The following is a 14203-nucleotide window of genomic DNA, read 5'->3' as shown; positions in this document are numbered from 1 at the left end:
TTCAGTGCGTCACTAATTTTGACGTCATATAGGATTTTAAGAATGTCGAGAATTATTGCATGACATTTTAGTTAAATCTGACAGTTGCAGGATGGTAATCGGCTAAATGTGAAAAGATTATTTTTTTAAAATGTAAAGTAAAAACTTTAAGAATTCAAATTTTTTTTTACTTTACATATTAGAGGTCCCGTCCTGTATAAAAATTTTTATTGCGCATTATATTGGAACGGCATTTTGTCATAATTGCTATTCTATACATTCCAAAGAAAGTGCTTAATTAGCTAAGATTTATTTATGGATTTATTATTATTTATTATAAACACTATGGAATTGGAATGTTTGTTTATTTAAAATAATGCTTCCTCCTATAGAATCTTTTAAGAGTTGACTGCGAGATAAAAAAATTTACTGGCAATTGCAAGGCATCAAAGCAAACATTCCTGTGATAAAATAGCATCGATTGAAATCAGTCATATTCGGATAAGTAATTTTCGGAAAGTTTCTGTGACAGCCATTAGTTTAATTTTGTGAAGATTTATCATAAAATCGTGAAAATAGTTTAAATAGTGAGTTATTCTACTAGATTGGGTGTGCAAATGAAAGAGTGTTATGAAGTTTAGGTAAAAAAACAATGGACAGTTTAAATAGTAAAGCAGTTGATTTTTTAGTTAATCTACCAGTTTCGGTATGCCGATGAAATAGTGTTAATGGAGTTTAGTTAAAAAACAAGATACCGAATGTAAGTTTACCTTCTTTTTTTATGAATAACAAAAATGAATATTATATTTCAAACAATCCACAATCTGATTCAGAACCTGATTCATTAAAATCAATGATTACAGGGGATATGTGGCTGGCATCAATTATATCTTATATTTTAATAAAATGTGGTTCTAAAAAGAACCGTTTTAATACATATGAATATCTTCTAATTGAAAATAATTTAATAATTTTAATATTAGGCTTTGTTCTTTCTCGGTATATCTCGGCATATTTAAAATATTTTTATGACAATAAATACAAAATTAAATTTTCACTGTAAAATGTCTGAAAATACTAACCTGGAATGACAATTATCATTTTATCAGTTGACATTATCATAGTACTGTCACTATTGAGACCATCTCCGTCAAATTATATTTATGCGCATCATTAATTGGATATCTATTTAGCGCATTCTAAACTCCAACCAATTATATATCCGTAAGTAGAATTCGCTTTAATATGCAAATACCCGTGAACGATACATAATTTTCTAAGTTCTATGTATAATAATCACAGACTTACGTTTTTTTCTGTCACTTCTAGCTTAATGCGTTAGAGTGAATTCGATCAACTATGACGCACTGAAAGAAGGGTTTGGGATGAACTGTAGAATCTAATACAGAAATATAATTTGTGTCATATCCCCTCTCTTACATATCTCTCTGGTTTTAATATATCTGACATAAGAACTAATAGTAGCGCCCTCTGTTACAAATACGCAGTTTAAATGTTAAATTGGTATTATACATGGTACAATGATTACCATGGGTATTATAGATCATAGATGTCATAAATGTTCACTACTTTTATGTTTCTTTTTTCATACTATTTTTACTGGAAAAATAGGAATCTTGACAATTTCTTTTGGAATCTTTTTTAAAACAAATAAAGATTTATTCTAATCATTTATTTCTATTTGTTTACATTTTCTACATACAGAGATTTCTTAACTACTCAGGCTCTTTTTTTCTTTATAATGTGGTTAATATTTCGATAGAAATTTGAATCTTACATTGATTTTACCATATTGAGATTGGGGATGAAGTTAGTACAATCCTCTACTTCTCGCAAATCCTCCTTGGCATGCATAATCAGAGATACATTTTGATTTTCAAACCTATTCCGGTCCTTGCTTTTAATTGTGTTGATATTCGAAAATATTAGTTCACATTTAACATTTGTTACTGGAAGAGACAACATATGTTTGGAAATTGTGCCAAATTTACTATATTTGGGACTTCCATCGGTATTAATCAGTTCAAACTAATTAATATGAAGACTGACTATTACTTTAACCAAAGAATATAGACACATATTCTTTGCTTTAACCCAAAACCAAAGAATATAGACGGTCTATATTCTTTGCCAAAACTTTCCTGATGAATTACCCCCACTTCCAGATACAAGTAAATTAGACATTTCTGTACCAGCATCAGCTTCAATTTTCTGTATTCATTGTCTATGTCTTGTATTGAAGTTTCATTAAATAAGTGTTTGTTTTCACAAAACAGTTATAATTTTTAGAAAATTAATCATATACCTTTACTGCACTGTGTCGCAAATGTGTTATTCATACAAATGATACAGTAAGAGAATTCATTCCTAGACCAAAAAAATTAAATAATACAAATCAAACATCAACACACTTGTGTATGCTTGTACCTAACCCTCTTATCATCTTATCAATGTTATTGTTTATGTTTCTACTACACTAATAATTCGTCTAATTCTACCGTTAAAAGTCAAAACTAAACAATTCTTCTTTTTATTAAGTGTCACTTGTCGTTTTTGATAGGTGATATATGTTTTTGATAGATAGATAACCTTTTCACTTAAGATAACCTACAATAATATAAATTGTCTAGTTCATAGTTCATTCTATCAAATTATCTTCTAATCTGTATTTGCTAATTGATAATGTTATAACATAGTTTTACCCAAATATTGTAATTTATCTTTGTGTGCAAAAATGTTAGCAAAAACCGGTCTGCTTATAGTGTCTAATCCAAAACAAATAGCAAATCTACTGGGATCAGTAAAGACACAGGTGAAAAATACACTATATGTGCAACTTTTATCAGCTTTAAGTGAGCCCTTAGGAAACTTTTGCCCTAAGTCTTTAAATACTTGGCACAAGTTTAGTCCTACAATACATGGTATATATTCACAGGTAATACACCACTATCTACAACTTAATCGCATTTTTACAATATGAATTCATTTATTTGATTTTAGGCTGCAAGACAATGCAGTGACTTGGATGTAAGAGTTCTTCTTTCAGGAATAAAGTTTAATGTACCTAAAATTCATACACAAAATCCAATAGACTTAGTTATTTTTGATAAGAAATACACAAAGGCGGAAATAGACCAATTCATAACAACTAGAATTGAAAATCTTACAAAAGAGTATAATGTTATCACACTAGAGTCAAATGAAGAAGTAAATATGGAAAACAACACTCTGTTTAGTGATAAGATATACAAACATTCAGTACTAGGTGGAACATTTGATAGATTACATACAGCACATAAGTTATTGCTTAGCGAAGTGGTTTTAAGTTCCAGTAAACAAGTTACAGTAAGAAAGTGTTTATAATAATTATTTGTATAATTTATCAACCTAGGCAACATACTATTTTCATATATACAGTTTTTTATTAACTATTCATATTTTTTTACTAGTTGAGTACTATACTATGTATAAAAAACTTACCTATTAAAAATTTAATCATACCGTTCCCAGGATTTTTTAACCATTTTGTACAGGGTTATTGCTTATATGAAAAGCTTTTTGTATTTTACTTACTTCTGCTGATCTGAGAATATAAACTTTTTGGGAGGAAATAAATTTAAGCATCAACCATGTGAAAATATACATGAAAGCTGAAATACTTAATTATATATGCCTTTTCATTTTTTAGACCTTTATTTTTTCCATTAACTGCATTTAATGAAAGTTTAACATTTATTGATTTGCCTTACATCAATCTAAACTGATTTTTCTATATGAATTTTTACATTTTTTCACATATTTGTCTATCAGTTACTATCTCTCATAATTTCTTGACATATAAGTACTTGTATGGCCCTATACTTTGTAAATTGTTGAATATATCCTTAATTTTGTTCACTGTCCATATTTCTCCTTGAATATGTTTGGTGTAATTGGTTACACTTTGTTTATTGATTGTAATGCTTGATTAACTTCTTTGTTTGTTATTTTGGTCATATTTGCATTACTGTCCACATGTTTTGATTAGTTTTATGTCACTCTTTGTTTAATAAGCTCATAAAGTATTTCTCTAATACATTTTGCATTCTTTTACATAAGTATTTCCTTCTTTTAGTCTGTTATACATGTAATTTTAATACAATCTTTTGATTTCTTTGCTCTATCATTGGTTATTTTATTCTTTTTTAACTTTGGTGTTATACATTTTTATAGACTTCTCCTTTAGCTTTTACTGTAGCTAATTTCAATTCCTTTTGGAGATTTTTGTTGGATCCATTTTCTTGTGTTTTTATATCATCATCATCATCAGTGGTGCTACTGTACTAGTTGAGCCTCTACCTTCCCCAATCTATTTCGCCAGTTGTTTCTGTTCATTGCCAACTGTTGCCAGTTTGCTACTGGTGTCACTAACAGGGTTCGTCTGGGTGGCTTATTTTCATTTGATCTCGATACACATCCAGCCCATCTAAGCCTTCCTATTTTTATGATAGACATTACATCTCTACCATTAACTGTTTTGTGTTTTTATATTAGTCTTTTTTGCTTCCTTTATTAGATTTCATTTGAATATCACCAACTCTCTATTCTCAAATGTCTTTATTGAGCTTTTTCCAGATATATCAACTGTATTCAATAATAAAAGCTATATCTATGCCTTTCAAAATACTGCAATACACAATGTATTGCAAACTAAATCATCCTATCACTGTTTCTATCAACTTCTACAACTTTATCTTCCATTTTGCAATCCACTTTTTTGGTGGTGGGTATTTGGTATTCTTTCCTACAAATCATAATTTGCACTAGTTTGCATTCCACTATTCTTCAAATGTTTTAGGTTGGTGTAACAGAAGAGAATATGCTTTCAACAAAGACCTTATGGGAGCTAATAGAAGACATTGACGTGAGAATAAATCATGTGAAAGACTTTTTAGAAGATATCTGCCCTGAAATGGAATATGATATAGTTCCAATATCAGATCCTTTTGGTCCTTCAATAGTAGACCCTTCAATGGAGCTTATAGTTGTCAGTAAAGAAACTGTAAGAGGCGGAGAAAAGATAAACACAAGTATGCATTTTTTGACTTAATGCCATCTATAATTCTATATGTTTTTCTGTTTTAGTAAGGAAAGAAAGGAATTTACCATTATTAGACATTCTTCCTATTGAATTGATGGATGAACCAAACCCTAGCCCCATAGAAGAGGCCAAAATTAGTTCAAGCACAACTAGAATAAGGTTACTGGGTACACTTCTGAAACCTGTAGAACAAAAAGATATTCCAAAGTCGCCTTATGTTATTGGATTAACAGGTAATAAGAATCACCAACAAAACACCAAAATGTCCAATCATTTTGGAAAATAATAATCATCACCATAGTATATGTCAATCTTAGAGTTATAAAAGTATAATATGCAACACATTCTTGTAGTTTAGTCAGGAGAAAACCTTTGCTTTTAAAGATAATTTTCCTGTATTATTTTGCAGGTGGGGTTGCTAGTGGAAAGTCAGGAGTGGCAACTCATATGGAAAACCTGGGTGCTCAAATTGTAAATTGCGATCTGATAGCCCATGAGTTATACAAAATAGGCAAACCTTGCTACAAAAAAATTGTAGGCCATTTTGGAAAAAAAGTTGTTGCAGAAAATGGAGAGATTGATAGAAAAGTTCTAGGTGGCATAGTTTTTACTGATAAGGTATAGTATGCCATGGATTCTCATAAAAATGAACTTTAGAATCCATAGTTATCTTTTAGGATGAATTAAACGCACTGAATGAACTAGTTTGGCCAGCCATTGCAGAAGAGGTTCTAACAATAATTAGCAGTAGCAAAGCAAAAGTTATTGTTGTAGAAGGTGCTGTATTACTAACAGCTGGCTGGCAAAATATGTGTCATGAGGTATGTAAAAACAAGGTTTTATATAGATATGTAGACTATTGAAAAAATCATCATTAGGGTAGAATATGCATTATAAATTCCTGTGGTTGGTAATTTAGGTAGTTTTAGATAATCAAGTATGTATAAAGAGTTACATATAAATAACCTAATACATAAATAATATCAATTTACTACTTTATGGGAATTAGCCACAATTGAAGGTTAAAATGAGTTTATTGACGTTTTAATCTCCACTTTGGAAATAGCTTCAGAACAGTATCATTTTATAGACAATTCTAAAATATAAAACACATCAAAGTCCTTCTGAATTCTTTTATGACATAAGGTGGTTTATTTGTCAGAAATGGAATGAAACTTAGAAAAAAGGTTGTTCAAGGTTAAACCTCATATTTATCTTCTGTCTGGTGAATTTTACTGAATTCTTTTTTAGAATCTTAGCAAATTTGGGACTTGCTTTATCAACTTGAACTTGTAAGCAAGCAAACCAATTGTTTTATTCCAAAACAATTACAAAAAAGATACTTATCCAGTGGGTTTAATATAACACTTAGGTCTTGATCAGTTGAATGCCTTTTATGAGCTTTTCTTTTCTATTTTGTTCCACAACTGAAAGTGTTTATTTAATTAATTACTGTAATTAATTACATTAACAAGCACTGACTAGTGCATCCAACCATCTATTGTTTCATTTTTCACACACATGATTGAGAAATTTTAAGAAAAAGAAAAAAAAAGAATTGTTGATTTTAATTGTGATTGAAAACAATTTACGTTTTTTAAATGAAGTTCAAGAATGACTGAATATAATACATTTACTTTTTCTCTCCTCTGTTTTCCCAGTGTATATAATATAACAGTAATGCATTCAGTGCATTTGGTTGTACTACAAGAAATTCCAAGATCAAACATTACAATTTTTGATAGCAATGAAGCAAATTCTGATGAGAAATTATATCACTGCAAACACGTTGAAGGTGGCCTACCAATCCGCAACTGTAACACTTTGGCCACTCTTTAATAGATAGATGGATACACTAAAAACTTTCAGTCGTGGGAGAAAATAGAGAAGAAACGTTCCTAAAAGGCAATAAACCATCCAGACCTAAGTATAATATTAAACCCGCTGGATAGGTATCATTTTGTAATTGTTTTGGTATAAAACAATTGTTTTGCTTGCTTACAAGTTCAAGTTGATAGCAAGTCCCAAACTTCATTATTCCATGATAAAAATCATAAATAAAGCTAACATAAGTGAGATCCAAGATGATTATCCAAGGAAAGGTAGAAAGCCGAAGATTATGAGGGCGATCTCCAACAAGATGGATCGATCAAATTATAGGCATATGCAAAAGACTTATGCATGAGTTAGAAAAAATGAACTACACTTCATCACGATAACTACTACACTCCCTCCGGGGGTTAGGATTAAAGAGAGGGAGAAGCGAGATCTTTCAAATTTTTCTTATATTCAGTCAAGTTTAGTTTTCAAATTCGTGCCCCCTTATTTTTGCTTTGCCTATATTTCGCTATCGCACTAAGTCATTTCTCTGTCTATATTGGCGCTCATTAGCTTAGTAGAAATATATTTATAATTCTGTTGTATAAAAATTATTCTTATTATTATTACACTCAGATGCAAAAAAAACGCAACCAAGAAAATTTTGGTCAAATTTAAAGTATTTCAGTTTGTTTTATCCCTATTTTGACGATTTTTTAGCATTTACTCTGTAAAAATTTATAAATTTTAATTTAGTATAGTGAGTTTTTTGTAAAATTTTGTATTTTACTTATTATACGGGGTTATTGAAAGGTAGTTTTTTATCCTAACTTTAAAACATCGTGTGGAATAATTCTCTTAGCGGATTTTCGTAAAACCTTGTTTTTCGGTTGCAACCATGTCTTTTAAGTATTGTGTTTTTGCAAACCAAATTTATGTAATCTTCGACAAACTGTAAATACAGTTACATTATTGCCTCGAACCTCTTGAAGCTGATTTCTTGTTTGTACCGCTGTTAAATGACGATCCCGCCAAGCGTTGACTCGTATAAAACGATCATCTAAAGCGATAGTTTTGCGCTTCTTGTCACTTCCTGCTTTACGCTTGTTTGTTCCAGTTCGTATAAAATGTTCCACCACCCTTTGGTATGGTAGAGCGATGATTGTGTAGTACTCTAGCCACATATTCATAATTTCACCTATCTTCAACCAGAGCAACGGCTTTCGCACAATCTTCAACACTAAGAATCATGATCAATCATAGGTAAACAAAATGTAAGTTTCAATATGATATAATGATAACAGTCACCAAAGCCAGCTCATCGTATTACAAAATAACTCCAAAATAATCATAATTGAAAAAGTATTAAATTATGGGTGGCAAATTTATTTGGCTCTAAAAAATGAACCAAGACATATTTTGACATGAAACTAAAAATACAATGCTAAGGAGATATGGTTACAACCGAAAAATAAGGTTTTACGAAAATTCGCAAACGGAATTATTCCACAGGATGTTTCAAAGTTAGGATAATAAAACCACGTTTTAATTAACCCCGTACAATAAGTGAAATATAAAATTTTATCAAAAAACTGACTATACCTAATTAAAAGTTATAAATTTATACACAGTGTGCTAAAAGAATCATCAAAATAGAGATAAAAATAAAAAAATTGAAATACTTTGAATTTGACCAAAATTTTCTCAGTTGCGTTTTTTTTGTGCATCTGAGTGTATATTATTAAAAAATGTCGCCGACCGGCACCATTGTCCACTTTTAGTTTTTCAACAAATTTTGCCATGTCTAAAAAACTGCGAATATTTGCACATTACTTTCTTGCTTTCAGTAAATTATTTCCGTATCAGGAAATACTGCTACTAAAACCTTCGAATATTTGAGCGTCCATTACCTCTTGGTAATCGTTGGTTTTCTTGGATTCGAATAGAATTGGAACAAGCTGTTTTCCAAAAATGCCTATATGTGTTATTATCAGCCTCCGTCCTTTACCCACTGGTATTTTCAAACCTGTTGAAAACCCTTCAATGAAGACTTGTCGACGTCTTTTAATTTCCAAATCTTGCCACACCTTTGAGAAAGTATGACCTTGATTTAGCCAAGTTTCATCTAAATAGTACATTTTTCGTCCTTCACGACGATACTCGACGATTTTTTGTAAGTAATGTCCCCGAGACAAGATAATTTCATCTTTTTCTAAAAGAACACTATTCCTGCTTCTTTTCATATATTTGATGTTCAGTTGCCCTAATCTTCGCAATAAAATAGGTCGTGATATTTTGGGCATTGAATCATCGGAATTTATTTCGACTTCAACATTTTTTAAGATTGGGACTGGTAAGGATCCGAAAAAAGAAAGTGTGGAATTTCCTCCGAATAGCGCATGTCGTGTCATCTTCAAGGTGGTTGCGTTTTTTACCTCTGGTGTTAATGTTTTTAAGAGATACATTATTCGATTTACCTTCACTTTAAATATTTTTTAGAATTCAGTATTCAGTTCTCGTTGACACTTTAGTCAAATCACGGAGTCCACAATACACGTTGTATTTAATAGTTTTTTTCTCTCATTGAAAAATTTTGCCATTGTTTGTTTTGACTGCTCTCGTCGTTTATATTGCTCACAACTCTAAAATACGTGTTTACTGCCTTGATAATCTAATGAAATAATTAGACCGATTTCAGAATTTTATCTCACACCGAAATATGTATTAAAATTTTACGACTTTCTGTCTTAGCTGTCGAAAAAACTACTGTGTAAAAAATGTAAAATATTTACAATATGTTTGTGTGTGTCAAACACGGTTTTAGGGAGGTTTAACTGTTACTTACTTCGCGAAAACAGAGTACCTATCTACAAGTGAAGAAGACATAGAAGATCTACAGATTGATGACAACGTAACAATCAAAGGAAAGGATAAATTCAAATACCTGGGGTTTATAATCACGAAAAAGGCAACAACAGAGGAAGAAATTACACAAAGATTAGGACAAACAAGAACAGCAATCCGACAACTTAACTCAGTATGGTGGGATAGACACCTAAATATGAAGACAAAAACGCAGATTTATAAAACATTAGTGCGAAGTATTATGACATATGGGGCTGAAAATTGGATCATAAACAAGAAAAACAGCAGTAAGATAGTAGCAACAGAGATGGAATGCCTGCGAAGATGCTGCAGAGTAACAAGAATGGATAGGAGAAGTAATGACGAAATAAAGCAAAGAACATCAATAGAAACAGACATACTAACATATATAGAACAAAAAAGACTAAAGTGGTATGGACATGTAAGAAGAACTAGCGACAGCAGATGGATAAAGAGAATAACCGAATGGAGCCCCATAGGAAGGAGGAAAAGAGGACGACCCCGAAAATCCTGGAGGAACGAAGTAGACGACGCCATGAGTAAGAGAGGACTAAACGATGGAGAATGGAACAACAGAGAGAGATGGAAACGGTTGAGCGAGGGAAGGCAGTGAATACTGTAGAATCCCTAAATATATATTAACTGTTACTTACTAACCTAAAATTATTTATTGTAATTAATTAAATGTCAATAATAATCATATTCGTACATTAACGTGATACCTATTATAAATAGGTATTTCTTCAATACAAGTAGCTTTATCGTAACTTCTTATGAAATTTTTCGTACGCCATTGGAAGTCCTACAATAGCGCTGAAACGTCACTATTACTTCTAAGAATTTACTGCTTAGAATTCTGGATTTTGACTATAACTATTTACTTTTACATCTGTCCTGAAGTAATAGATAATTTTTGCTTTTTGCTGTGATGGATACCATTTTTAAATTTAATTTTCTTAAAAAATATCTTGAAAATATGCTTTTTATAAAATTTAAATTGTCCATGCCAATTTATAACTGAAATTTTATGGATGACTAAGGTGCCGACCTACGTTATTTAAATGTTAATTTGCAGCCTCCTACTGTTTTCAATTGTTTGATGTATCTTCTTTGTTTAAACTGTTTAAGGTGTGGACTACTGTAATACCAAGAGCAGAGGCCATCTCCAGGTTAGAAACACGGAATGGACTTACAGAAGAGCAAGCTACAAGCAGAATAGACTCTCAACCTTCAAATAAATTTTATGTTCAGTCTTCTAATGTAGTATTTTCCACACTGTGGCCTGTAGAATATACCAAACAACAAGTGATAAAAGCTTGGAATCTGTTAACCGAAAGGATTCCGGCATGATTTAGGTTTTGGTAATAATATGTGAGAATATATAATTCTGGAAACAATTATAAAATAGTATGTTTGAAATTATCATAGTATATTTTGTTGTCACTCAATAATTTTAGTATTTTTATTATTTTTGTGATGATAATATGCCGAATATTTCCGTAATAATATGATATTTTAAAATGTTTTTATATTTTTTGACGTTTCTTGTTTTTTATCAAGTATTAAACATTCTATACGATAACTTTGGTCTTCTAATTTTATTTAAGTAAGTTGTTTGTTCTATTCGAAATAAAAAGTCAATTCAATATGAGAAATGTATATTTATCAAACAAAAATATTCAATTTTGTATAATATTCATTGTAGGGTTATTAAAAATTCATTTTGATATGTATAGAATTAGCATAATGAAACAGTGATATTGATTATTATATCTCAAATGGTCTCGATCTTGGCACTATCTTATATTAATAAGATACTATTTTATTATTCTTACAGTTTTTGTGAAGGTTTTGATTGACATTCTTCAAGATTAAGACCTATTTTAAGCCACGAATCCTCGATGCAAGAGGGTTGCCGCCGGATCACGCAAATCTTGACAATAACGTTCAGTTTCTTGATTGATAATGGTTTCAGGGAACAAAAGTCAATAATTTTTATTGATATAATTCCTATTTCGGAAACGCACTTTACAGGTAAAAGTTACTGGAAAATGCCACCCTTACATGTAAATACCACTAATCACACCGGCAGGCTACCAACTAATTGAAGGCTCTAATTGAAGACGGGAGTATGCCAATCACTGTGTCATCATTATAATGCTTTCCCAAGCACATAATAAAAATAAATCAGTTTTATGAATGTTGTAAATCACTCTATAACCAAAGGTATAGTAGATAATCATCTAACAACTAAACCATGCTTTGACTTAACGCCCGATCACTCGACAGTATTTCTCACCCTGTCTTCTGAAATAATTTATTTACCTAGACCTCCTACATTTTATTCATTACAAATTGGAATTTATTGAAAGAAACCATTACTAATAACTTAAACATAAACTTATGTCTAAAGACAGAAAATGACCTGTACACTGCTGTGGACTATCTCACTACATGTATACAGAAAGCAGGCTGGAAATCCACCCCACCACTCAACAATAAACCTAACAAGGAGTTCTATTCTGCCGCCATTAAACAATTAATTTGAGAAAAGAGAAAACTTAGAAAGACATGACAAAACAATCAAAAACCGACCAATAAAGCTGTATTTAACAAAGCAGCAAAAGACCTAAAAAAAATAACGTGAGCTAAAAAATATATCAACTGCAAGATACCCGAGACAGCAAACCTAATTAAAAGCCACAGATTACACCCTTTTGGAATGCTGTCAGAAGATTGTTACGATCACAACATTTATCACCTATCAAAACGAATAACGAACATTGGGTACGCACTGGTGACGAAAAGGTAAACATATTTTTTAAACACCTGAAAACTACCTGTTACATAAATATAAACCCGTTAACCAGCTCTGCGACTTGCGATGCGAAGTATCAAGCTTCTATCACCGTTGAAGCTTCTATCACCGTTGAAACTTTTATCACCGTTGAAGCTTTTATCACCGTTGAAGCTTCTATCACTTATGGTGTTATATAGAATATAGCAACCCTCTTGTAATCTAAGATTCTGGATTTTAGACCATTTTTGTTCATCACAAATGTTTTCAAAATCCATTTAACAAAATATGACAATAATCACATTATTTTGCGATTTCATGGATAGCTAGATATATCAAATAAGATTAAAATTGTTTTTACGCATTTATTTTTCTTACTATTTCTGTAGGGCTAGGTGAAAAAGCTGTGTAAATGGTTGTAAATATAAGAAATATATATTGTTAATATTGTTTTAATTAGACTTTTTATATTCCTAAAACAAATATTGTTCTGAAGCTATTTTCTTGTGGCATGTTAAAGTAATTACTATTTAAATGGGAATAAGTCACAAAAGGTTAAAGTACGTTTATTGACGTTTCAATTTCCACTTCGGAAATCGTTCTCCTAAAACAAAAGTATAAATAATAGCTATGGTATGTAGACTTTACATGTGAACAATTTCAAGAAAGGCTTTCGCAGTCAATTAGACCTATAGCTAAGATTAATCTTCTTCTTCAAGTGCCATCTTCGTTCCGAAGGTTGGCGATCATCAGGGCTATACGTATTTTCGAAACTGCTGACCGAAACAATTCGTTGCTGCTAAGATTAATATTATTAGAAAAATGAATATCAAACTTACCCAGTTTTTATTAGTGTTTGCAAGGCCTTAGTCTCTTGAGCCTCCAGATACCCCATTAGTACACTGTTCACGGCATTACTGTTGATGGTGACGTGGCTTGGACCAAACTTGAAAGCAAACTAAATCAGCTTCAGTTATCAGAAGATGCAAATGAAAATATTTGCGCTTTCAATAACTGTATAATCTCCGCTGCCGAAGCAAATATTGGACAAATACCAATTTCTTCGTCTCGTAAAATAACACCCTGGTGGAATGAAATTTTGGTGGTATGCCCTCTTATTATACAACAAAGTAAGGCAGCATTCAACAACTACCGCAGAGACAGTATTAAAGCAATTTAATTAACTTAAAAAAACTGAGAGCCAAATCTAAGTATGTAATTAAACAAAGCAAAAAAGACTTTTGGAAAAAAACACGTCTCATCCATAAATACTGACACTCCTAGCAAAATTTGGAAAAAAATTAAACACATGACAGGAAAGAAAACTTATTCAAAAAATTCTGCCATACTTTTGTAGTCAACAAATTGTTAACATCTTGGGTGAAACTTTTCATAAGAAAGCAACAAATAGACTTACTTCAAATTGGCAGCTTCCCATGTCTACTAATCTAAACACCAGTTTACCTGATAGCAGAAAATCCTATCAAATTTCTCTAACAATTTACATTACAAAAATTATCAGACACATTGTACTGTTGCAAAAATTCAGCTGCAGGTCCAGATAACATTCTCTTTATCTGTATTAAAAATCTTTTAAGGCCTAGTCTAGCTAAACTGCTTGA

General features: G+C 31.2%; 1 protein-coding gene across 1 annotated transcript; it reads left to right on the top strand.

Annotated features, from left to right (window-relative positions):
- Positions 1-2576: 2576 nt before the first annotated feature.
- Positions 2577-13037, top strand: LOC140448727 (bifunctional coenzyme A synthase-like). The gene is made up of 7 exons (XM_072541841.1): positions 2577-2935; positions 3001-3345; positions 4838-5069; positions 5125-5313; positions 5490-5698; positions 5758-5901; positions 10913-13037. Exons 1-7 carry the CDS (start codon positions 2735-2737, stop codon positions 11132-11134), a joined length of 1542 nt encoding a protein of 513 aa, XP_072397942.1. The 5' UTR covers positions 2577-2734; the 3' UTR covers positions 11135-13037.
- Positions 13038-14203: the final 1166 nt, after the last annotated feature.

This window comes from Diabrotica undecimpunctata, chromosome 1, assembly GCF_040954645.1.
Source record: "Diabrotica undecimpunctata isolate CICGRU chromosome 1, icDiaUnde3, whole genome shotgun sequence".
In the NCBI taxonomy this organism is placed as follows: Eukaryota; Metazoa; Arthropoda; class Insecta; order Coleoptera; family Chrysomelidae; genus Diabrotica; species Diabrotica undecimpunctata.
Note: the sequence above shows the minus strand (reverse complement) of the source record. Positions and strands in the feature narration are given on the sequence as shown.